The sequence below is a fragment of the Parambassis ranga genome, chromosome 18 (genome assembly GCF_900634625.1).
Source record: "Parambassis ranga chromosome 18, fParRan2.1, whole genome shotgun sequence".
NCBI lineage: Eukaryota > Metazoa > Chordata > Actinopteri > Ambassidae > Parambassis > Parambassis ranga.
Genome location: NC_041038.1, coordinates 1,389,971 through 1,415,451, shown reverse-complemented (window position 1 = coordinate 1,415,451; position 25,481 = coordinate 1,389,971). Strand labels below are relative to the sequence as shown.

General features: G+C 40.5%; 2 protein-coding genes across 8 annotated transcripts in view; one reads left to right on the top strand and one right to left on the bottom strand.

The window, feature by feature from the left end:
• zanl (zonadhesin, like) overlaps positions 1-14,444 on the top strand; it is a 30,876-nt gene extending 16,432 nt beyond the window's left edge. For 3 of the 4 annotated variants that reach the window (XM_028429668.1, XM_028429670.1, XM_028429667.1), the window contains 33 exons: positions 463-587; positions 1,027-1,172; positions 1,460-1,603; positions 1,917-2,024; positions 2,850-3,019; positions 3,243-3,445; positions 4,136-4,280; positions 4,429-4,676; positions 4,819-4,996; positions 5,118-5,226; positions 6,153-6,247; positions 6,526-6,702; positions 6,848-7,056; positions 7,150-7,294; positions 7,372-7,469; positions 7,589-7,735; positions 7,810-7,974; positions 8,062-8,189; positions 9,356-9,627; positions 9,711-9,919; positions 10,321-10,465; positions 10,547-10,794; positions 10,868-10,997; positions 11,089-11,290; positions 11,462-11,623; positions 11,771-11,901; positions 12,144-12,346; positions 12,588-12,723; positions 12,827-12,964; positions 13,167-13,260; positions 13,858-13,902; positions 14,084-14,127; positions 14,259-14,444. In XM_028429668.1, the coding sequence (XP_028285469.1) occupies positions 463-587; positions 1,027-1,172; positions 1,460-1,603; positions 1,917-2,024; positions 2,850-3,019; positions 3,243-3,445; positions 4,136-4,280; positions 4,429-4,676; positions 4,819-4,996; positions 5,118-5,226; positions 6,153-6,247; positions 6,526-6,702; positions 6,848-7,056; positions 7,150-7,294; positions 7,372-7,469; positions 7,589-7,735; positions 7,810-7,974; positions 8,062-8,189; positions 9,356-9,627; positions 9,711-9,919; positions 10,321-10,465; positions 10,547-10,794; positions 10,868-10,997; positions 11,089-11,290; positions 11,462-11,623; positions 11,771-11,901; positions 12,144-12,346; positions 12,588-12,723; positions 12,827-12,964; positions 13,167-13,260; positions 13,858-13,902; positions 14,084-14,127; positions 14,259-14,314 (4,955 nt within the window). In that variant the 3' untranslated portion in view covers positions 14,315-14,444. The remainder of the gene's footprint in view (positions 1-462; positions 588-1,026; positions 1,173-1,459; positions 1,604-1,916; positions 2,025-2,849; positions 3,020-3,242; positions 3,446-4,135; positions 4,281-4,428; positions 4,677-4,818; positions 4,997-5,117; positions 5,227-6,152; positions 6,248-6,525; positions 6,703-6,847; positions 7,057-7,149; positions 7,295-7,371; positions 7,470-7,588; positions 7,736-7,809; positions 7,975-8,061; positions 8,190-9,355; positions 9,628-9,710; positions 9,920-10,320; positions 10,466-10,546; positions 10,795-10,867; positions 10,998-11,088; positions 11,291-11,461; positions 11,624-11,770; positions 11,902-12,143; positions 12,347-12,587; positions 12,724-12,826; positions 12,965-13,166; positions 13,261-13,857; positions 13,903-14,083; positions 14,128-14,258) is intronic. The other variant, XM_028429669.1, reaches the window with a different exon arrangement.
• A 1,891-nt stretch (positions 14,445-16,335) lies between these two features.
• Positions 16,336-25,481, bottom strand: gal3st4 (galactose-3-O-sulfotransferase 4). 4 transcript variants are annotated; one of them, XM_028429259.1, is made up of 4 exons: positions 25,394-25,481; positions 21,050-21,166; positions 20,519-20,819; positions 16,336-20,023 (listed from the first exon to the last, which is right to left on the bottom strand). In XM_028429259.1, the coding sequence occupies exons 2-4, from the start codon at positions 21,163-21,165 to the stop codon at positions 18,926-18,928; spliced, it is 1,515 nt and encodes a 504-aa protein (XP_028285060.1). In that variant the 5' UTR covers position 21,166; positions 25,394-25,481; the 3' UTR covers positions 16,336-18,925. The 4 variants fall into 4 exon arrangements, with proteins under 4 accessions (XP_028285060.1, XP_028285061.1, XP_028285059.1 ...); XM_028429260.1 differs by having other exon boundaries at positions 21,050-21,324; positions 25,394-25,448; XM_028429258.1 differs by lacking the exon at positions 25,394-25,481 and adding an exon at positions 23,152-23,403 and having other exon boundaries at positions 21,050-21,324.

Genomic DNA, 25,481 nt, shown 5'->3' with positions numbered 1-25,481 from the left:
CTGTTATTTAGCGCCTTCCTGTGGTTTTACAAATACAGTGCAGGTCAAATGTATTTTGATGGACTTCTCAACATGGTGGACAAAAAAAACATTTAGGTAGGTTGTCCTACAGTGGACACTTCCTAATTCAATACCTGGTGAAATGTTCCACTCATAACTCTATACCCATCTGTCAACTTTTGTCAGCATTATTGGTGTTTGTCAAAATGAGACAACAACCAATTTAAACATTACAGCAACATATCTAACTGATGTTACCCTACACAGAAAGGTGGCAATACAACTATGAAAAAGTGAAATAACAATTTTAATATACACAGTATTTTGGAGGATGACACACAAATTCGTATGACGCTCTTTGCTGGGTTGCCTTAAGCAATTTCCCCATTGTGGGACTAATAAAGTTTTCAAATTTAATTTTAATTTAATTTAATTTTAAATGGTGTCTTTTTCCCCGTGCAGGCCCTTGGTTCTCTGTGGAGGGGAAAAATGAGGAGAGAGGACTGCCTGGTTTATCCTATCTTAGAAAACTCTATGTCACAGTGAATGGAATAACTGTGACCCTGATGAAGGCCAGGAAAACATTGGTCAGTGTGGCTTATATTTCCTACATAACATCTTAAATTGGTATATGCTAATATTGACTTCTTGTGAGGCTGACAGCTTATATTTACAATCACAAGGAAAGATGAAACATAAAGCACTACACAGCAGCTGTTACACACTGCAGCTGTAGTTCTTTGTCTATATCTGTCTTAATCCTCTGGTTTAGTGAAATTACATTTTAGAACATTCTTTGTATTCTCCTCACCTTTTCTTACTCTTGTTCCTTTTATTACTTTCCATCGCCATAATCCCATAGATCTATCCACAGTCTTCATCTGCATCTCCCTCTGTGGATTAGTCAAATCAAAGTTTTTTTTTGTCTCAGTGTTTTGCCTTCTCATGCAAACAAATTCCACTATATCTGCAGCCTCATTTAACATTATCTTTAGCATGATCTTTATCTTTATCTCTTTGGTATAGGTGAATGGACGTCGGGTGGCCCTGCCTCACTCCCCATCTCCCCTCATATCCCTTAGTCTTGCTGGTCAGTTCATCACTCTGCAGACACCTTTTGGCCTGCAAGTGCGTTGGGATGGAAACCATTATGCCCAAATCACAGTTCCAAGGTTAGTATAGGGATTTGTGAATATGTGATTTTTTTTAAAACAAAAATAATAGTTAAAGCTGTGCAACTCTGTGAGACATTTATATATTGGTCTAAAATGGTTGTTCAAAATTCAAAGATTTTGTAAATCCATTGATTGTGTATCTTTCATTGATGCTACCCTGGCTTAACAGATTTCTGTCTTAGGGTTTAGAATCCATTAAAAGGCCAAACAGTGTTTGGCCTTTTAAGTCGAAAGGCATCTTAAGATCTCCTCATCTCTTAATCCTGCTGTTTTTGTCCCTCCAGCTCCTACCATGACCAAATGTGTGGCCTCTGTGGTGACTATGATGGAAATCCAAACAATGACTTCACTAAACCAGATGGCTCTCTGGTAGGAAATGTCAATGACTTTGGGAACAGCTGGCAGACAACAGAAGATGAAGATGACATGTGAGTTAATACACATCCAACTACGCACTATAGTCTGAGAATTTACAGGTTTCCTTCCAACTTTCTTCAAGCATGTGGCTAAGCTGCGTTATGAACATGGACATTGTGAACATGAGTTTAGCAACAAGAGGGAATGTCAATCATACATTATGTATGATTATATATGATATGTATAATTGACCATCTTTAAAACCAGTGGAGAAATCAATCACAGGCGGGGGTCGAATGTGGGGTGATGAGTCTTCCCTGCCATGAATACATGTTTTTCCATTCTAGTTTTTTTTAAAGGAAAAAACTCTTTTTTGTTGATCAGTTGTACCCCAGGGACAAAGCCTGACCCAGACTGTGACCCCAAACTTGAGGCTGAGGTGGTGAAACCAGACAAATGTGGCAAAATTAAGGACCCTGCTGGACCCTTCAGGTAAGATAACATTCCAACTATGCGTTATTATCAGTACATTGTGATTGTAAAGTTAGACATCATATCTATGTACATATCATACAGTAAATAAGGCACTCCCTGTTCTTAGCAGTGTCTGTAGTGTAGTGTAGGGCGTGTATCAAATTAAATATCTTGGTCAAAGAGTAGAACAGACAGTGATGGTAACATGTTTTTGAATAGCAAAAGTGATTGTTTATTAGTTAGTTGTATGTGGCTTAAAACTGCACAGTTATATTTTAAAACAGGTGACCAATGTTTATCATAGAACTAAAGTGTTTGTAGACCTTTCTATTGCAAAGATTATGGTATCTTTCTGAAGATTATTGGACTCATATCTTATTTGAGATTACAGTTATAGCTTGTTGTTAAGCTTTTGAACTTTTGTACTTTTTTGACCCTGAACTACACAATAGAGCACACTCCCACAGTCACACAGTCAAGGTCATAAAGAGCCATAGCGTCTGAATCTGAATCAGGTTCTTCATGATGCTTTGCACCACAAATAAAACAAATATCTATAAAAAAGGCTGCCTAAAGATGTTCATTACAAAGCTCCTTATAACAGTCTAAACACTTGACTGCTCCTACAACCTGTAGTTGTAGTTGAAAGCATATTTTACAAAAACTGATTAAATAAAAAGGGCAAGGTTAATGTTAAGCTAATGGCTAGTCCTACATAACAATATCAACTGCATAGTGAATTTAGTTTTACTATCTAGATCAGTCTACCACAATTTAGAGGGTGAGACAAGATTTTTTAGGAAAGATTTTCACTTGGAAATGTGAACTTTTTCTTTGTTGCAGGGAGTGTATCAGTGTGGTGAATCCCACACCATTTTTCCAAAGCTGTGTGTATGACATGTGTCAATTCAACGGGCAGCAGCACGTGCTCTGTGACCAGCTCCAGGCCTACACCGATGCCTGCCAGAGTGCAAAAGCTAAAGTCTACCCTTGGAGGACTCCCGACTTCTGTCGTGAGTACTCAGTGTTATTGATTATTGTTTCTCTGGATTCTGCATCAGGTGTTTTAAAACCTAAGACTAAGACACATTAAGTGAGAGTTCTAGTCCCTTATAACTATGTGAACATGTTTCAGTGTAAAATATCCATGTTCATCTCCTTTTGAATCCTACTGTCCTGTTTTTTATCTTTCTTGCTACCTTCCTCTTATCTATCATTTGTCTCTCTGCTATATAGCCCTGGCCTGTCCTCCCAACAGCTCCTACTCTCTGTGTGTGAGTTCCTGTCCTGAGACATGCCTGGGTGTGGTTGGACCACCTGGGTGTGAGAACGTGTGTGTGGAAGGCTGCAAGTGTAACCCTGGCTTCGTCCTTAGCAATGACCAATGTGTGTCACTGAAGGATTGTGGTTGTGTTGACACCAGTGGAGCCTATCATCCTGTAAGTAGGAACAACAAATTCAATTTATCCTGAACTGCAAGGTCAAATGTTTAGACTGACATAAAACAAGGCTGGTATGAATGTAAGGGTATAAATGTGAAAACTTAAAGTGCTCAAATGTTTCAAAGGCTGTAAGAAAACTTCCTTTACTACATTTATTTATTTTGTCTTCCATCACCAGAAAACACTAGAGTTATGACAGTGGCTTCCACTCAAGCCAGACCATTGTGTTGGCTGAAAGTAAACAACAAAGAGTAAAATATTAGATTGTGTGGTGCAGATGTTTTGAACACTACAACACTGATTGCTTTCAATGCTTGATGTTTTATGGGGTCTATCACAGCCACATGGGTCTACTCTTGGTGCATGGTGACACTATGTTGAAGAAACTCTATCTGTATGTAAAGCATGGCAGCAAAAAGTCTCTAGGCTTTTCCTTGCATGCAGGTGACATGTTTGTGTAGACTTGTTTGTGCAGATGCTGACCAAACAGAGCTTTTCAGAAGATCCATATGAAAGAGAAGTGAAAATGAACCAAGTAAACCTTCAACAGGTTCATCATATCAGAGTGTTCAGGAAGACAATGATAGAAACTAGAACAACAAAATGTTTCTTCCAAGGCCACAGTTTTATTTATCTATTCTAGAGATAAAGAAAAAGTTCATATATATTTTGGCATTTTTTTGTCAGGCGGGGGATGACTGGTATTTAGAGGGCTGTGAGCAGAGGTGTGTATGTCACAGTGGAGGCTCGATCCAATGTCATAACACCAGCTGTAAACCAACCACTGAGAGCTGCCAGCTGCACAACGGAGAATATGAATGTCGCCCTCTAGGTATGTTTATCGTGTTAAACAGTGACCTTTTATTGTGAATTAAATAGGCGTAAAATGAAGTCTGTTTGTCTTTTCCATTTGAATCAAAGGATGATCTGTTTCTACATGGTATATAAATCAAACAGACATTTCTATTTCTCTTGTTCAGGAAATGGTATCTGTTCAGTATCTGGTGACCCTCATTACACCACCTTTGACAAACACACCCACCACTACATGGGAGCCTGTTCCTACACCTTGACCAAACCATGCAACGTCTCCTCTGGCATGCCCTATTTCTCTGTCGATACACAGAACGAGCACAGAGGAAGTAACAAGCAGGTGTCTTATGTCAGTTCCGTGGTGATCAATGTGAATGGTGTAACAGTCATCCTTGGCAAGGGCCGTGTAGTCCAGGTATGTTACCTGATACTGATAGCAAAAGTTGTGTATTTTGTCGTGAAGCATAGCACAAATCTCAAATTTCAACATTTTGATTAGTAGTCAAAGCACCAACCACTGCTATGATTAAATGTCTCCATCTGTATTTATTCATCAGGTCAATGGTACAGTGGTTGTCCCGCCTGTTAACTCCATCAGTGGAATTGAGATCTACTTCAGTGGAAAGTTTGTTGTCCTAGAGACATCATTTGGCCTAAGGGTACGATTTGATGGCAATCACCATGCTGATGTCACTGTCCCAACCTCCTATAATGGATTGCTTTGTGGCATGTGTGGTAAGACCCACTGCAAAAATATGAATATTTTTTATGACAATCACATTTAAATTTAAGCCAAAAAGAGTGCCATCCCTAAAACTGACTGATTACAGAGTCATAATGTTTGTTGCTCTTGCAGGTAACTTCAATGGGAACCCCAAGGATGACAACTTAAAACCAGACAATACACCAGCTGCTAACACCAATGAACTGGGAGACAGCTGGCAGGTTCCAGACCCGCGGCCTGAGTGAGTGATATCACACTACAACGGATGTTCATTTGATCCTGTTAACGCTCACATTTCCATTTTCTTTATATGTTTGTTACTCTGAATGTCAGTAATTATTCATACAAAGTAAAACAAAGCAGGACCAGTTTTAATGGGATGCATCTGCATAGGAAGTGTTTTTGCAGCAGCAGCAGCTTGACAGAGAACTGTCAGGATGTGTGCAGGGAGGACCCAAACGCAGACTACTCAAAGACAAACATTTAACCAAAAATGAGACTCATAATAAATAAAAAACCAAAGTCCATAAACACAAAGACCAATAATCACTACAAAAGACCCCAAGGGAAAATAAAACATAACCAAAGCGCAGGTACCAGGAAATCCAACACAACACAGACACAAGACAGAGGTGAGCAGGCAAAGTGACAAGGACTTATATACATGAGGGTAACAAGACACAGGTGAGACACATTAAGCAAGCAATCATAACAGAGGGAAAACACTAGAAAGTAAAACACATGGGAAGACGGACTTTGACGGAACAACTACAAACACACGAGGGAGGTCAGGAACAGAATTAAAAACGGAACTATGAAATACAATTCTACTAAAGTAACCAGGGAGCGTAAACACTCATAACAAAACACAGACTACAACAGAAACAAGTAAAACAGAACACAGGATTACAAAGAATTCAGTTTCTCTCCTAACGAAATGGAATCTAGGGTCTCACCTGGGAGCCATGCCCCAGGGAAGGCTTTTGTCAGTGAGAACATGGTGGACAGCTGCTCCGTATTGGACCCAGCTGAGAGCAACATGGGTTCACCTCATGTTGTCTTTTTTTAATCTGGTACCTCTGCAACGCAGCCCTTAATAAGCAGCAGACAATGAATGGACATAAAATTACTTGATCCTTTCTAATGAAGGCCTCACTGTCTTTCCAGTTGTACTAATGGTGGAGGACAGGAAGACTGTGATGACAAGGTGGAGGATGACGCCAAGAAGCCCACCAGCTGTGGCATGATCACAGATCCCAATGGTCAGTGACACACACACACTTCATACTAAGAACTTAGACCAGCTTTTAGAACAGTTTTTTTTCTGCTGTAAAGCAAACATAAAGCTGTATTGGAAGGAGTGCCAGTGAGTGACCACTTGAGGAATTGTATTTTTGACACATACTTGTTAGCTTCATTTCTTAAAACAAGAAGCTGCCTCTTTAGAAAAGCACTTTGTGACAATGCGTATTAACCTCAGGTGGAAATTAAATGACAAAGTGATTATTATAATCTTTTCTACATCTCTTCTCAATTTTAGGGATTTTTAAGCCTTGTCACTCCGTTGTGCCCCCGGAGCCATACTTTGGAAACTGTGTATATGACATGTGTGCCACTGGAGGTCAACCTGTGGCTCTGTGCCAGGCCATTCAGAGTTATGCTGACATGTGTGCTGCTGCAGGAGTGTCCATTGCATGGAGAAACAATACATTCTGTCGTAAGTCTGTGGGTTTTGGTGTATCTATAGCAATGTGTTTGTTACTGCTGAAACCACTATCCCAGAATTTGTTGTTGATGCCAAGCTGTGTGCACAATGCGTTTTGCCTTGTTTATAACAAATTTCCTTTTCCTCATCCCACCAGCTCTGAAGTGTCCACCGGGCAGTCATTACAACTCATGTGGACCCGCCTGCCCCCAGCCCAGCTGTCAGAACCCAGCAGGCCCTGGTGGCTCCTGCAACAAACCCTGTGTTGAGGGCTGCTACTGTAACCCTGGCCTCATCCTCAGTGGAGACAAATGCGTCCCACTTGACCAGTGTGGATGTACTGATGAAAATGGAAAATACCGCCCGGTAGGTGTGCTTGGACAGAATGACGTTTATTTTCATGGACTTTTCTGATGTGTGTTAAAGTTGTTTTGGGGCAATATTTGTATGCAAATGTAGGTTGGAGACGCCTGGTTTACAAATACTAATTGCACAGAGCGGTGTAAGTGTATGGGCAATTACAACATTACCTGTGAGCCCTGGCAGTGCAGCCCTGCACAGGAGTGTAAAGTGGTGGAAGGAGTGCTAGACTGTCACTCGACAGGTAAACTGAACAACAGACTGAATGATCTGCATGTGGAGTTGTTTCCGCCTCAGACATTATTTGGCTTATTTCCACAGGTAAGGGAGTGTGTCATGTGGCTGGAGATCCTCACTATTACACATTTGATGGTGTAATGCACACATTCATGGGCACCTGCACATACACATTGGTGGAGGTAGGGATTGAATTTCTCACATCACGCATCTGTATTGTCTGTTGTCAGTAATTCATTCAATCTACAGTAAACATGATAAGTAAAACAGATTTCTCACATTCTTTTTCTGAAACATTCAGGTGTGCAATACAACCATGGTAACTCCATTCAAAGTAGTGGCTAAAAATGAAGAGCGTGGTCAACCAGAAGCATCTTATGTTCGCTCCGTCACAGTTTATCTGCCTCATGACACAGTGGTTGAACTCCAGAAAAGCCGCAGAGTTCTGGTATGGAGCACTGTTTTATAACAGAGCAAAACAAAATGATCAGTGAATGGCTGACATTTTTTTTCGATTTTCAGCTGAATAAACGACGTGTGCGAACCCCAGTTTCCATTGATTTGGTTAGTGCCACAGTTATAACCAGTGGATCCTATGTTCTACTGGACACAAATTTTGGTCTCAGAGTGAAGTTTGACGGAGTTCATCACCTGGAGGTCACTATTCCTGGAGAATACTTCAACAAGGTATTAAGACATATGACCACTGCATTTTGTTTTTAGCAAAACGCCTGCCAAAAAATTAATTATGTGGTTGGTCAACTTTTTTTTCAGGTGTGCGGCATGTGTGGGAACTACAACCACAACTCCTCTGACGACAACCTGATGCCTAACAAAAAGCCCGCCAAGAATGTGATTGAACTGGGCAACAGCTGGAAATCAGAGGGAGACAGTGATCCAGGGTCAGTGGGTACCAACCATTACTCAGAATCAGAATCAGAATCAAAAAAACAGGTTAGAAATATAAAATACGGTAAAGTAGTAAGAGTAGAATAAAAATAAAACCTAATAAAATTCTAAACATTAATAAACATTCAAGTAAAATCCAGGCAAGTGAAAACTGATGATATATAATACAACTAATACTGTGTGCAGTAAAATCTTGTCTACAATAAATCCAATATGGATATAATTAACAAGACAGTGTGTTAGATCAGACTGTCTGATCTCAGAGGGAGGAGTTGTACAGTTTGAGCGCCACAGGAAGGAATGACCTCCTGTGGCGCTCAGAGGTGCATTTAGGAGGGATCAGTCTGGCACTGAAAGTACTCCTGCACCTGAGCAGCGCGTGGTGGAGAGGATGGAAGCTGTTCTCCAGGATCCCCTGCAGCTTAGACAGCATCCTTCTGTCTGACACTGCTGTCAGGGAATCCAGCTCCACCCCCACAACATCACCGGCCCTTCTGATCAGTTTATTGAGTCTGTTTGTGTCCGCTGCTTTCAGTCTGCTGCCCCAGCACACAACAGCAAACAAAATGGCACTGGCAACCACAGACTCATAAAAAATCCTCAGCATAGTCCGACAGATGGACTGAAGGATTGAAGCCTCCTCAGAAAACAGAGGCGGCTCTGGCCCTTCTTGTAGAGGGCTTCAGTGTTTTTAGTCCAGTCAAATTTATTGTCCAACACCACTCCCAGGTATTTGTAATCCTCAACAAAGTCCACACTCTGCTCACCGATGGAAACTGGAGCCACGTGTGTCTTGGTCCTCCTCAGGTCCACAACCAGCTCCCTTGTCTTTGCCACATTGAGCAGCAGATGGTTCTGCTCACACCATGTGACAAAGCTGTCCACCACAGTCCTGTACTCAGACTCTCCACCTTTGCTAATAAATCCCACTATGGCAGAGTCATCAGAGCACATTATACTGCCAACAGCAAAAGAGATGATAGATAGGTCATCAATCAATATTTCATAACAGTCTTTAAAGCCTTTGAGTTTTTCAGACTTTTCCAGTGAGTACTTCTTCAAATGCATACTAATATAGCCAGCAAATACAGTAGAAGTTTATTCATCAGCTAGCATCCTGGAGACTGACCAACGCGGTGATTAACATTCTTCTCTGTAGCTGTCAGCCAGACACTCGTCCAGACATTCACCCCAACTGCACCGCAGAAGAAGAAAAGCTGTTTGAGGCTCAGTGTGCTGAGGCCATCCTTTCAGTCAGCTTCAAACCCTGCCACTCTGTGGTTCCCCCTGAGGCTTTCCTGGGTAACTGCATCTATGACATGTGTGAATATGACGGCATGCAGGCAACACTCTGTGACAATGTGGAGGCGTATGCTCAGGCCTGTCAGAGTGCTGGAGTCACCATCAGCTGGAGAAACAACACCTTCTGTCGTGAGTTGCATCAACACTAAATAAAGCACAGATTGTGGTCTTAATGCTGTATTTACATACTCAGTTCCTCTCTTTCTCTGTAGCCCTACCCTGCCCTCCCAACAGCCACTATTCAGACTGCACCGCCCCCTGCCCCTCGACTTGCTCTGACCTCTTCCCCATTTTCTGCCACCTCCCTCCAACCACCTGTGTGGAAGGCTGCCAGTGTAATGCCAACTTTGTCCTCAGTGACGGCCAGTGTGTTCCTCTGGATCAGTGTGGCTGTCTGGACTCAGACAGGGAGTATCATGATGTGAGTGAAGTAGGACTTGATCAAAATGCGGTATCCTAGAATGTCATCAACAATAAAAACAGAAACTCATAATATTAAAAGCTAAAGGTGAAAAAAGTGAAACAAAGTGAACTAAACAAGAAACCTGTCCCATGTAGCTATTAGTTCAGGCAGTTTAAGTATAGCTTGGGTTGTAGACATCCTCCATCCATGCTGACTGACTGGTTAGGAAGTGCTAATGTGGTAAACAACTAGTGTTTTTAGCCAGTTCAGCAAACCAACTATATTATTCGCTATAACTTTTGATCACCAAAACTGACAAGGATTTTTATCCTTGGATTAGCTTATGACTATTTCAACTTTTTAAATGTGGTATGAGCTGTATTTAAACACTGTATATGTATTAAATCTTTCTTTTACAGGTGGGAGACAAATGGCTGACAGATAAATGTGCTCAGTCATGTACTTGTAACCCTGGTGGCAAAATCACATGCAAAGAACACAGGTGTGACATGAACTCTGTATGCACCTTGGACAAAAATGGAGACCTTTACTGCAAACCCACCAGTGAGTCCACTCCTCTAATTTTTCAGTTTATAACACAGATTTAAGTCTTACTATATTTTTATTTGGTGTCTCATCTCCTAGAGTTTGACAAGTGTAGCATCTCTGGGGATCCTCACTACAGAACCTTTGATGGATTCACCCATCACTTCCAGGGTCCCTATACCTATGTCCTGACTCAGACTCATAACCTGCAGCAGTCCCAGGAGCCCTTGGTGGTGAGGGGAAAGAACATCAGGCGTGGGGGCAATAAGAGGGTGTCCTTTCTGGATGAAATGTATATTGATGTTTATGGTGTCAACGTCCGGTTCCTGCAGAAAAAGACTGTCCTGGTATGTAGTTTATTTGACAAATGCACTATTCATTTTCTGCGTGTGTCTTGCAATCATGCTGTATCTCTTGTAGGTGAACGGGGAGCGTATAGCACCTCCTCTTAACCCAGTTGGTGGTTTGAGCATCACAATGAATTCTAGGCAGATCCAGCTCACCACTGATTTTGGACTTACTGTACGATTTGATGGCAGCAGTCGTGGAGGTAAAAGACAAGAAAAATTCTGTCCTCACTAATTAGGCCATTTTTTGGCTTCAATGTATTAATTTCTCTCCTTTGTGTCCATGAATTTCAGAAATCATACTCCCCAGCACCTATAGGCACTCTGTCAGAGGACTGTGTGGGAACTATGATGGCCTCTCTAGAAACGAATACATGAAGCCAGATGGGACTGTGGTCAGAGATCTTAATGCTTTTGGAGATAGCTGGAGGGTCAGTGACCGACAGGTTGATGGATTAAAGATCTATGACCTTCATAATACTGTCCACGTCCACAGGTAGGACCACACTAACGTCATCACTATAGGTGCAGCAGCAAATACATACATATTGCACCAATCAGCCACAGCATTTTATTATAAATGGTGATTGATTACAATAGGCAAGCTCATAAATAAAAGTCAGTTTGGACAGTGACTTTAACAAAGCTCTGTTTCTTCTCTTTCCAGGCGAGAGGTTGAGACTGATCCCGATTCAGGCTTTGAGACTTCAGACTGTTCTTCTTCTGAGCTCAATGACTACAACTCTGTGACTCAGTGTGGTGCACTGTCTGACTCCAAGGGACCATTTGCTGCCTGTCATGCAACTCTACTACCCAAAGCCTACCAGGAGTGAGTAGTTTGTGTTTTACTGTTGCTAACAGTTCTTTGGGAACAGATTAAGTACAGTTTTCCCTGGAGTATATATAGTATATGATGCTATACTCATGGTAGCAACCTTTTTTTAAGCTTCGAATATGCCTGTATTTGTCCCCACAGTGACTGCGTGTTTGACCTGTGTGCTGAGCGCCATGTTTCAGAGCTGCGCTGTGCCAGCTATGAAGCATATGCGGCAGCCTGTCAGGAGGCAGGAGTTAAACTGGGATTCTGGAGGCAGCAGCTGGGCTGCGGTAAGATGATGAGCACAACAAATCACAGTGCATTAATAGAACAGCACAAATGCATCATTTTATATCAGCAACACATTTAAATTACTACTTAACTAGTCTATGCATTTGTACCTTTAGGCTGGACTATTTTTAGTCTGCAATTTATTTTTATTTCATTGAAGTTGTTCAGCAGCTTTTTATCACCAGGTTTACAATACATATACATATCAGGCAGGATTTTGACTTCTCTCTCTCTCTTTTAGTCCTCGCCTGTGGTGCCAATAGCACTTACTCCGCCTGTATGTCACCTTGCCCCTCTTCCTGTGCCGACCTGTCTGCCCCCTCTGAGTGTGACACCACCTCCTGTATGGAGGGTTGCCAGTGTGCCCAAGGTTTTGTCATGAGTGAAGGAATCTGTGTGCCGTACACACAGTGTGGCTGCACCTTCCTCAACAGATATTACCCTGTAAGTAACCTAGAATAGAATAGAATAGAATAGAATAGAATAGAATAGAATAGAAGTATGGTACTTTATTCATCCCAAGCTGGGAAATTTTGCTATTGCAGCAGCAATATACAGGCACTCAGCATACTAAACATATACCTCGGTAAAAAATAAACAGTAAAGACATTATTTACAGAAAATTATTATTTGTTAGTATTACTTAGTATCTTGTTTCATCTTTTCCTCTCACGTCATCCTACAGCTGAAAGAGACATTTGTGACCGAAGATTGTTCTCAGACCTGTGAATGCACAAGCACCGGCGCTGTCTGCCAGCCCAAGACCTGCCAGAACGGTTATGTCTGTACCATCTACGACTTCAAGCGTGACTGCTACAGAGGTGTGTGTGTGATGTGTGTCTATGTGTAAACTCACAAGGTCTGACCCATTCTCTCTCATTCTTTTTACTTGGGTCATAAAAATATTTTGTTCTGTGGTTGCAGCAAGCCCCTGCCTTTCCTACCCCTGTCAGAATGGAGGAACATGCACAGAGGCCACCAACAACACATACACCTGTCAGTGTGCAGATGGTTTTGAAGGCAAAAACTGTGAGGTGGAGAGAACACCCAGTGGAGGACTAGGTATGGGCTGTTCAAACTTTACTTCATTCGGGGAATGAAAAAAGCTGACAATGTACACAAGAACTCAGACTTCTGAGATTTTGTAACTAGATTCAGTAGACTGATCAGTCACAAAACCTAAAAATAGAATGAATATTTTTACTAAAGTAAAATCTCAGCATGCATGATACTAGCTTGTAATGTAATTTGTTTTTTATTATAGAAACCAAGTGGATTATCCTGATTGCGGTCTTGGTTGTTGTGACTGTCATCATTATTGTGACCACCATTGTGTGTGTTTGCAGAAGCAAAGCCAAGTAAGTGTTAAGAGATCCTTTTTTATGTGTGCTTGTGTATGACAGATATTTGCGGGGGTCATCACCCTGCCTCTGGACTTGTTCATCCGAACTAAGTGCTGATGAACCTATCTATTCATTATATTGTAAGAGTGGGTCTGCTCAATTTAGGGCTCAATTTAGAAAAAAAAAATCGATTTTCTAAAGATGTTTCAACACTCCTCGAGTGGCTTCCTCTGTAGATGGATCCATAGTGAAGCTCACATGACTTAAGTCCCTATTGTGGTTAATAGTAGGTTTGGATGGACTGCTGAATCTTGTCCTGAGGCGGTGGCTCTCCTGTTCCGTGCCACTCGTTTGTGAAGTGGTTGTTTGGTTTCACCAATGTAGAGATCAGATCATTCTTCACTGCAACTGGGCTGCTTAGACTAGATTGCATAGACCCACCTGAACAGCAGTAGAACTGAGGAAGCCACTCGGGTAGTGGTGAAATGTCAAAATGAGACAAAGCTATGAATCCAGTTGTCTAAATTTTACAACAGGTTGTTAGTTTTTGAATTACTCATTTTGGCAGCAATGATGTGACGAGTGAGAAAAAAAGTTTCATTTTCTTTCCAGGTCACAAGTTTATGTAATTCAGAAGCAGCAGTCACCTCCCAGTGGGTGAGAGAATATTCATCACCTTTTTTTCTGGGAGTATACTTTGTCAGCACTGGGAAGGGAAAGGGCTGTCTGGTTGACTGTCTTCTCACTTCAATTAATTTCCTGTACTCTTGGCTATTGTCAGAATGTGTTAATCAGGGTAATTTTGACAAGTCTCACCTCAGTTTTTTCCTCTCCACAGCAAACAGAAAAATAAGGAGAAAAAGCTCAGGATGAAATCAACAGGTAAGAATGAATCATTAAGAATACACTTATATAATCTTTCTATAATAATAATCAGTCATCTAGACTGTTTGTGTCAGTGTTGATAGTGTCTGTTTAGGAAGTCCTAACCTTTGCTGTATGTTTTGTCTTAGGTGTTCCATATTCAAACATTGATGACCAAAGAAATGAAAAAGTGACATCTATGTGATTACAAACTTTCAAGCAACAGTTCTTTGTGATGTTTTTATTCAGAGAAGAATAAATGTTAAAATGTTAAATGACCTGGTTTTAACTTATACTTTTAATGTATGTTTTTGATTAAAAGAATAGTTCAACTATGTGTGTGCCTTGTATAAAGTGTATGAAATGCGTACAAAAAAATGCAACCGTGTGCTTTGTCATTGTTGAAACGTCCACCATTACACATTCAATACCACTGCAGATGAAGTTCAGTTCCATTTTTTTAGCTGTTACCTAATGGGAAAAAAATGCATGCTTTAACAAGTGAAGATGTAAATATGGGTTAAACTGAAAAGACTTTATCTGTAATTGCAATAGTGCATAATAATCTATTAGCTGATTTGCAGTTAAGGAAAGGTGACTTTTAGATTTGTATTGGGATTATATTGTATTAAGATTGGATAAACATTTAATTTTTTTAATTAGGAAAATTGACTAAAAATCACATGTTAAACTACATATATACATGCATATATATATATATAGGCTAATGGACCAAAAGGTGATTTCTCAGTATAAAAATGCTACTTCAGTTAGAGTGTCTGGATTGACCACAATGTAATGCTGATGATTATGACTACAATAATGGCTCGCTACAAGCTGTTGCATGTCAGTGATGGTGTGTGTGCGGAAGTAGTGGGGTATTTGGAATGTGACAATACCTGCTCTCATGGAGCTTGCCATTTCTTGCAAGATGCAGCTACCAAATCTACTATACAGCTGGTGGAGTACAAATATTGGTTTATTCAGTACAACAAAACAGAAAGTGGTGGTTTACTACAAAGTTTAACAAAATACACAGTTTCAAGTGAGTTCACTAATGCCTTATGAATCATATCTTATCATATCTTTTCTGTTCTGTAAACTTGAGATTTACAGTGTGTACTTCCTGCCACGATAGTGAGAACAACAGAGATAGAAACTGCTCTAATGAGATGATGACCATGATTTATCATATTTTGTACGAGAGGTTCTGCTTTTTTTGACCTGTTACTGATTTAAAGAGGTTTTACACAAGTCCAGCTCTGTCTGCATTCTTCTGTACTATGCACAACATGTTCAGCTAGAAATGTCCTTAAAATAGAATAGAAAGGATGTTTGCAAACGATTGTTCAGTTGTGATTGCAGGTGCCATATTCATGTGTTTCACCATAAAAAAAAACAATAAAATGTCACTCTACGAAGTCCTGTAGTGTTGGCACAATTCCTTCAAAAAGCCATTTGTTGCTAGCAAATGCAGTGAGGGATCTCTGTGCTGTACAGTGCCAAGTTGGGTTTTGATAGAAGTAGAAACACTTAATATAGTGAAAAGAGATCCACCAATCAACCTTTGATTCAGATCCAATCTGATTTTACTACATGAACTAGCAAGTGTGTGAATTTTAAAGGTAGGGTAGGAGATTTTGAAAACTCAGTGAGTCAGCCAGATTTCGAAAGTAAACACACGCCTCTTGGAGCTCACCCTGAAGCCACACCTCCCAATCACATGGATGTGCATTAGACGAGCTGTGTTCTGTGACTTGGACCATCATGCACGTACCTCTGGTGCACACAGAGCAGGAAGAGAGTGACAACCAGCCAATAGTCCGTGCAGGGTCGTCCCGGAGGATTGGCTTATGTTTTTAGCATTTTATTGCTTCCAGATTAATATTCTTAGTTTTAATGTGAAACTGACAAACTAATTGGTTGCTATCAGATTGTAAAGAGATGTTACACTAATTTAACAAAAAGTGCATCAGAATGAAATCTCCTACCCTACCTTTAATATTGACCCCAGAGCTTTTTTTCTTGAGCACATTCGTTGTTTATCTGGAATCCAGATCTTCATCATTTTATCTTATCTTGATATGATATCTTATCAGTGAATTATGTCAGTATCAGCAGAAGATTCTAATTTTGTATTAGTATCTTTGCTTCAGTGGTCTGAGGTAGAACCTGGATTGAAAGATCTCAGTACAAGCAAAACAGAAGAAAAACACCCATACTTCATACGGATACAATTCTGATTTTATAATGACAGAAAGTGTGTTGTAGGTCAGTGAGATCATCTTTTAATGCAAACAACTGCTGTTCAATATTATTTTCTTTAAAAAAAAATCAGTTTTGCTGTCAACAATGTGAATCTGGAGCTGTGCCCAGTCCTAACAATGATGAGTACGGTATATACACATACATCTTTATGTGAGTCACCAAATGAGAATCTGCATGTAGTCATACATTTTTGAGAGATCTTTGAGATGTCACACATAGAGATGAACACAGAGCACTGCTAAGATCCTGAGGTAAGAGGTAAGAAAATCAGTTCTGATACTGGTAAAAGAAATGAGAGAATGTCTGGTATTTTTGCGTATCAGTTACACATTGCCGATGTTTTATTCTTAGAAGAATTCTTCTTGGATGTTGTCCCTTATAAAACAATTTTTGGGTTGATTATTAATGTAATTGACATGTGGTAACCAATCACATCCAATGAGTTGGGTACAGCTGGCAGATAAAATCATGTACTCATGTGTTTTAGTCTTAACTTTTTTAAAAAAGTTGTTCTCTTTAAACATGTTTAGTATTTGTGAAATAGAGTGAAACAAAGCCTGGTGTTATGGTAAGCCAATGACAGACAAGTAAAAACATGGCAAGCTAAAAAAAAGTGCCTATGGGCTCCAGAATGACACACCCAAAATCAAGTGAAGTTAAGCACAGCCAAACAAGACAGTGCACACAAAAAGGACAGGAACAGGGTGGGGAGAAGGAGGGAAGAAGAGAGGGAAGACAGGCAACAGCACATAATAAAGGCAAAGGACTCACAATGACCTGAAATAAAAGGAGAACTGGCCCTTTGCCTTATTATTATGTTGATCCTCCCTGACTCTGAAGGACTAGAATCTGCACCAGCTGATGGAAACATGTTGTGTTCATTATTTGAATGAGTTGCTATTTGTTAAGTTGGTCCAACTCTAGTGAATCTTACAGAGGTGCAGCAACTCTGAGATTAATATAAACTTTAATATAATCACATCATGATGGTGAAAGACCTCCGTGACAATTTGTCTAATAGACAGGTGGATACAATCCCTCTTCTCTAGCTGTTTTTTTAAAGAATATGCCCAAATGGGGACCAGCCTCGCCACACTAGTGAGCATCAAAGACAGAGGACAGAGGCCTCGGATCCTTTTTGTTGTGACATTAAAATATTTCAGAATGCTGTTCAGGTTAGTGTTCACAGACAGGGCTCAATACTTAGCCCAAAGCTTTCCATCATATTAACAATTAGTGCTAAATACAGTTTGTGCTTCTCATGTATTTCCATTAAATCTGAGCAGAGTTAAGCATCTATTTGTCTAACCCAGTAATCATATGCAAACATAAGTAGTGTACTTCATGCAAAAATAAAATTCTGCTTGCTGTGTGATCTAATTTCTACAGAACAGAATCTCTACCTCCTTGGTGGAAAGAAATAGCAGGTTTTTAATACCTTTGTATATTGTATACTACATAAATGTACAAATTGTTTTGTGTGAAAATGCATTTATCCGCAAGGAAAATCAATATAGACAAATAACAATAAATATAATAAATATGTTTCATTCTACCAAGTACCCTTTTTGATTATGCTGAGAAACATAGGTCACAAATAAGCAGACAGAATATTTACTCTTCAAAGCTGCGAAACTTTTTAGGATGCTAGAAAAAAAACATCTTTGCAAGTTTGTTGTTCAAAATTCCAGGAAGTAAAAAAGAAATCCGCAAAAATCTGTGTATGACAAAGTGTGATAAAATAATAGGTAATGTGCCTCTGTGTTTTCCAGCATTCTGCAAAGACCCGGCTCTATTTCAGTTTACATATTTAGAGCCCGAGCACCGAGTGGTGCGAAGGCCCTATTGTAATTGTAGTGTTTATTTGATATTATATTTTCAGTATTTTCATTGGTAGGCATGCATTATTCATACAGTTGGAACTACACTACTACAACAAAACATTGCATCATGACCTTTGGTTCACATTACTTGAATTTTGTTTAAAACTGGTTGCTTGGTTATATCTTCCCTCTGAGATATCCTAACTTTCCAGATGGTAGTTCCACAGAACCATCTACCTGAGATGTACTGTTATTTCTTTAATGTTGTCTTCAGCAGCCCAGCCATGGATCTAAATGCATGCTTCAATATTTCACAGGATTTACTAGAACATCCCACCTCTCTTGGCATGGCATGGCTTGGATGCTTAGCTTAGCGTAATGGTACTATATGAGAAACACAAACTGGTCCTGACTGTACCTTTTCACAATACAATGAACATGCTGCCACATCCCTGTCGAGATAAAACACTGACAGCACTGACAGAGTTTTTCTCCATTTTTAAAAAAACAAACAGAACATACCCTTCCTCCCCTGTTATTGCAGCCATGAAAATATCACAGTCCACATTGATTACATTAACCATAATCAGAAAGAGTATTTAGGAAAACAAGCAAAAGTGGAGAAAAATGCAGCGCCACTTTTTTTTCTCACATGTAAACAAAACTCAGCTCAGTTTCATTTGTCCATCTATTTGAAATGAAGGTCCTATTTTACAGAACCTTACCTATCTTAATCTTCCTTTTTCTTGCCTTTGCTTAAAAGTCTGGTTGCTCTTCATTAAACGGCTTCCATCCCAGTTCTCCCCTACCTCCTCCACTGTCCTCCCGCCTGCTTCTGCACCAACCGATTTTTCTACTGTCCGGGACGAGTCTTGTCTTAAAAAAGCCCCACCCCCTGCTACCATTGATCCCTGTTGTCCTGGTGGAGCTTGGATAGCAGGAGCACGTGGGAACTGTTTAGCATCTAACAAGTCTTTGTATTGGATCTCAGGTCTGATCATCCTTAGACAGGCCATCCTTGTGGAATTGTCGAGCCCAGGCTGGAGCTCATAGCCAAGAATCTTCACTAATCCACTCTGGAAGGGTCTGATATTTTTGTCTCGGATCCGGTGTGCCTCTACAGGTTTCCCACCATCCCTGAGACAAACCCGAGCCAGTTCTTCCCGTCGTGTTCTGAGAATAGACACTTCTTGTTCCATCCGGGCATGGCCAAACCTGTTGATTTCTTCCCAGAAGGACAGGTTAAAGGCTTTATAAATGTACCAATCTAAGGCATTCCACTGACGCAGCTTTTCCCGTTGATCCTCTGTTAGGGACAGATTGGGTGGTGTCTTGGCTTGTGAAAGTCCAGCTTTGACACCAACTCCAGCCGCTGCTACTGCTTTTCCCACCCAGCTCCCACCTATCCCCCCCAAGGTGCTGGGTTTCTGCTGTCGAGCATTAAGACTGAATGAGACTATAGCATCCAGTGGCCAGCAGAGGGCATGTCTTAGCAAGATCATGGACTGGTCAAAGTACTCTGAGACTAGAATCAGCTTGAAAGTGCGGCGAATCATGGCCTCACCATGTCGAGCTAGTGCCACAGAGAAATTAGCATTGTGGTCCATGCCAAAGTCAAACCACAGCAGATTGCGGGCATAGTGGTTGTTGCGGAGACGAGGGTCGTAGTACTTCTTAGGGTCATCAGCAAAGTCACCCAACCCTTTAGCTTTTCGAAAAGCAGGTGCTACTTCTTTGTAATAAGCGAAGGAGGACTCTGCCAGGGCAACCGGGTCCCTGATTATAGAAAAGTAGAACGTGTCTTCAGGCATCACCTTTTCTACCTAAAGAGAAAAAGAAAAAGATCTTGGTCAGAAAGGTTAGGTAATTTTTTTATGTATTGATCCAGAATACAGCAGCCAGAGTACTGACAGGATCCTGCAAAGTGGGTCATATTTCTCCCATTTAAGCTTCTCTTCACTCGCTCCTGGTTATATACAAACACCAAGACACCAATAATAATGCAGTTCGCTGGATGATCTGATCTGTTTGATTTTTGTTAATGGTTCCTAACTTTAAAATGTATCTATGTGACTGCAGAATATTCTATGACCATCATTATAATGTCAAGCTATTATTAATATACTTCATGTTGATGAAGATTCTCAGTCATCCAGGTCATCATGCGTTTCACTGCTTCATCAGTTTTGTTCTGAACTGATGAAGCTGCTTGGATGAGCAGCGAAACGTCTTCAAGAAAACTCTACAAGTCCAGACGCCTTGTTTCAATCTTCTCTACATTAATATATTTCCCTCTTTCCTCTTCTGGAAAAACTCACCTCTGGCTTATTAAATCTCATGTGATTGCCCATGATGTCGAATTGCACAGCTCTAGGACCTCGATACCCTTTGACCCTGTGTGCATTGAAGGGCAGCGGGTAGCCCAGCTGGTAACCCAGTGGCAGGGCAAAGCGGAGGTTCCGCTCTTCGCCAAAGCGGTACAGCATGTTGAGCACAGTGCTGCTGGCTGTCTTGTGGGTCTTGAGGAACATGATGTGGGCATGAGGTTGACAGGAGCCTAGAGATGGCCCCTGACCATCAGGAGCTGAGAAGATGGTGCGAGCAGCTGGCTGGACATTGCTAGAGTGGTAGAAAAGGAACATTTTAACTTCAGATGACATTTGAATGAACACTTTTTTATTCTTAGAGCTTGTTTATTAACAGTTAATTGCACATGGTTATTATGTAGTTTATACAGCATTAGAAAGTGCAGCATTTAACAAGCAACCAGAAACCACTTTTAAAGTCAGATTATATACAGGTTATAACAGTAGAACATTGTGGTGGAACTGTAAATTACAGCACTTTACCTCTTGTTGAAGATGACCCCCAGCAGTTGTCCAGCAAACGCGATGGCCACAAACAGCAGCAGGGCTTTCCACAGCCAAACTGGACCCAACCTACCACATATTAGCCATCGCAACATCCTGAGAGTATGGATAGGGAAAAAGGTGGGTTGGAAAAAAGGTTAGGCAAAGAATCAGGAAGAGGGGAGGTGGAAGATTATGATTAGGATGGTTTACAAAAGAAGATGTCAAAACGAAGGAAATGATAGAAAGAGAAAGAGGGAAGAGAAAGACAGAAGCTGATTGAATGGATGGATGGATGGATGGATGATGTTAGGAAAGGGAGGAGATAATGTCATATTAAAAAAGGGGATGAAGAATGGAAACAGTGGGTGGGAAAGTGGTGGGGGTAAGAGAGATGAAAAGAGGGGGAGACACAATGAGACATCTAAGTGAGAAGAATGAAACATGACTTACATCATTGTCATCACAGAGTAGAAGGTAATCTGAAAATATTCAGACATAGCCTACTGCAGTCCTCATATACTGTACATCCCCACCCAAAGTCTGGATGAACCTCTAGCTAATGAAGATGATTTTTAACAGTCAACTACTTCCAACTGTGTCAGTATAAAAGATAGAATGTGAACAAAGGCCATATGAGTATTAAAATGAATACTGAGACTAAAGTCTAGACAAAGGGATGCAAGAACACAGCAACAAATGTAGAGATTGTTGTTGCAGTAGTGTGTATAGTGTACACTATTCAGAGTCAGAGTATATCAACCAGAGACAGAGTAGTGTTTTCGAAATAATTGCTCACTTTCTCAAGAAATTAGTCAAAATTTTTCAAGTTTTATTGAAATGCGATTATCATCTAATCCTAAAGAAACATGTTTTATTTATTGTAGCCAGTGAAACCAACAGACTGAACAAACTGATCAGGAGGGCTGGCTCTGTCATTGGCTGCAGACAGGAGACGTTTGAAGCAGTCGTGGAGAAGAAGACACTGAACAAACTGTTATCTATCATGGATAACACCGAACACCCTCTCTGTACTGGACAGACAACGGAGCGCCTTTTCCAAGAGGCTTAGACAGCTTCGTTGTCACACAGATCGTTACAGGAAATCCTTCCTGCCTCATGCCATAAGACTGTATAACATCATCTCTGTGCCAAAGCTGTAACCGACAGATTTTGGTCATTTTAGATTAAGTCAATGTTACAACACCTGGGTTAGAAAGATGACTGAGGTTGAAGACACAAGATTTGTTGATAGCGAAGGTTTCTGATGTTTGATGGAATTTGAGTTTGCAGCTTCACTCATAACTGAGTCATCTATCATTAATCACTCAACTGGAAGACCCACTAATGAGCATCGCTCACTATAGTACACTACCATGGGAGGCTGTGGACAGGGAACAGTCAAATACTTCCCTGGTAATATTAATAACAGTTTAGATGTGTCCATATGTTATTAACACAAATGATTTGGTTTGATTCACTCAAGAAGCCAGTGCTGCTATCATTTAGAAAAATAAGATGAGATGAGAACACTGGTATTTTACTTTTACAATTAAAATTCATTTAGAACACTAACATATTTTATGAAGGCTAATTGTTTGTAGTCTGACACTACAGACATACCAAATTGTTTCAACTGAAACGATTAGTTAATTACCATCTTTAAGTATAATAGGCCAGACTGTGTAATACAGGTAAATAACACTTCCTGAAGGAGACACCATGGTACAAAACGAAGGAACACAACTACTCTCCCTGAATCTGACCTACAACTGAACACTGAAAGAAAGAAAGACAATTCAAACATCTGGCAAGCAGAAGCTGATGGGTGTACACATGCAACAAAATGGGCCGTATACCGCACACAGCCACCACAACACAACACAAAGAAACACAGGCCATGGGCCCACTAAATATTAAGAGAAAGGCCTTTGAGTGCCTCAGAGCCCTCCACCTACATCTTTTCTTTCTTTCTCTGCAGGGACAGCACAGCGCCGCCTTTGTTAGGCTACACCACAATCACTGCATCCCGGTTTTGCTAATGGATGTATTCGCCCTTTTTTTCATCTCATGGCTTTCTGCTAGGCTGCTAATATCATTACCTTGCTCTCCGTCTGAAAAACATAGTGGTGTCCCCTGGCCGGTAACGGTGACGTTGTTATTGTACAGCTGCAGAGAGCAAGGAGCATCTCGAAGGCTTCAGATGCAGCTGATCTCCCGCCGGTAAAGATAAGGCCATAGATTCGGAACAACCTAGCGGAGCGCCGCGGAGCTTAGATCTGCTGGTGTCCCTTTCAGTGCTGAGCCTAAAATTCTCTTTATGTGCACTAAGAGGCCATTCCGCCGAGGGCAAAGACACACGGTCCGTTAAAGGAGAGCGAAAGAGAATAATATATATATATATGTATATATATATATATATATATATATATATTTTTTTTTTTCTTTTCCGGATGCTATCAAAATAAAAGCGTACACCCGGACAAACCACAAAAAGGTCCGAGGCAGAGGCGAACCATAAGGTTCGCTTACTTTTTGTATTTTTTTTTTTTTTTGAAAAATGAAAAGTGATTAACCCTTTTATTAGTATTAGTTATTATTTTATCTAAACTGTATCTAAACCGACAGGCTTAGTGAAATAGCGCATGTGTGTGGGGGGGTGTTCCTTGTCCCGGCACATCTACCATAGATTGTCTTTCCAGCGACAACATGAATGGTTTTATTTTGAAGGGGTGGAGTGGGCGCATTTCCGCTGTGGTTTTGTTACATTTCTTTTAGCTAAACAAAGCAAGGCTTTTGTGTCTGATGTCACACGTGCTGATATAAAGGCATCCAGAGAAATAAATGGGTGGGTCACAAAGTTACTGAGGCGTTAAGTCATCAGAAAGTTTTCCTACTGCTTTCTGTACATTTGCTACATTGAAGGGTTTCAGCAGAGGGTTCTTTGTGTGGTAGGGTCTACAGAAGGAGAAATGTGCAGCCTTTCAACATCTATTATTATTTAAGTATTAGTGCATTAAAGTGGCCAGAGAAAGTCATCACACAATCACATTTTACAAGTCTCAATAAACTGCACACCTGAAAATTATTATTGACCAGTAACGTGACAAAAAATAGTTAGTATCCTGATCTGCAAGGGGTAACTCTGGTTCGAAATTTAGAGGTAAAGCTTCTTATCATTCTAACTGGTGTCCTCTGTTAAGCAGAACAGTACCAGCTGCTCCAGACCAGTCTCCTTCACCTCCCCCACATCCATATGGTCCAACTTAAGACACTTACTCAAAAACACAAAAGGCTGCTGTTGGTTCATCTCAGCTGATACATCAAGGCACTAATTCTACAATAAAGTGTATTTTTGCATAAATAATATACAGGATAATGTCATTAGTGTGTAGCTTTCACAATACTTTTGAAAATAGTGACAGAGCATTCAACAGTTTCATGTCATCAAACGACACCATCCAGTGGCTGCACATGCCATTACAGCAATGAAATTGGTACATTCTCTTTCAGCAAATGTGTTAAACTCAAGCTCTGTTTACACAATCATGCTTGTTTTACACGTGCCAGTACATTTCATCAATGGGATTTTGTCTTATTCACAGTTGTGGTCTGCAAAGCTGCAATGTGTGGTTACATTATTTTGGAGAGGGACATGCAAGCTTCAAATTGTTTTGTATTATTCTTTTTATAGCAGCATAATAAAATTGTATGACCTGAAGGCTGAAACCAACTATAGAAAAAGTAATGGGCACTCCCCAGAGTTCTCTCTACTCATGCTCTACTACTGTTATGAATTTGCTGTTTCTACAGAGATGCAGGACTTTATATTGCAGTAAACAACTAGTCATCAGTGAGAAAGATCTTTTGGTCTTGTGGTTTCCTTTTGGTATTTGACTTCCTATGGGAGCTATTCATGCACTACTCTGTGCTCTGTGCTAAGAGATTTAATGACTAGGTTCTTTTCACATCCGGTAACCTAGTGGAGACTAACCTGCCCAGTCAGGCAGGTTAATGCTGCAGGGTCAAAAAAGGATTAGCAAACTGTCTGGATAATAGGCCGACAGAAGTCCTACATACTTGAGCATTTCTAGCTGACCACTACAGAGATAAAGGCTTTGCACATATAAAAAGTAACCCAATTGTCCCTTTTTTGCATTAATTCAAATTTTGACTTTATGTGACAAGAAGTGTTATAAGGTTAATGTACAAATATCGAGTAGCCTAAGTTACTAGGACACTTAACAAGTTAAGCTTTAAATCCATTCAATACATTTATTTTGTTTTTTCAGCAGTGACCCTGCTGCCAAGCGGAAAGAATAAAGGAATGTAAAACAGACTTACCTTATGATTCCAAATCTGCTGGATACCAATGAAGTTTTTTGATGAGAAGGATGTGCATCACATACAGTAGCTCCGCAGCTGATTTCAG

Coding starts and splice junctions, on each gene's coding strand:
- gal3st4 (XM_028429257.1), bottom strand. CDS start 23,174: ATGTTTTTCAGACGGAGAGCAAG. Junction 20,820..21,049: donor GGGGTCATCTTCAACAAGAG/GTAAAGTGCTGT, acceptor CTACCACTCTAG/CAATGTCCAGCCAGCTGCTC. Junction 20,024..20,518: donor TGAGATTTAATAAGCCAGAG/GTGAGTTTTTCC, acceptor TTTTCTCTTTAG/GTAGAAAAGGTGATGCCTGA.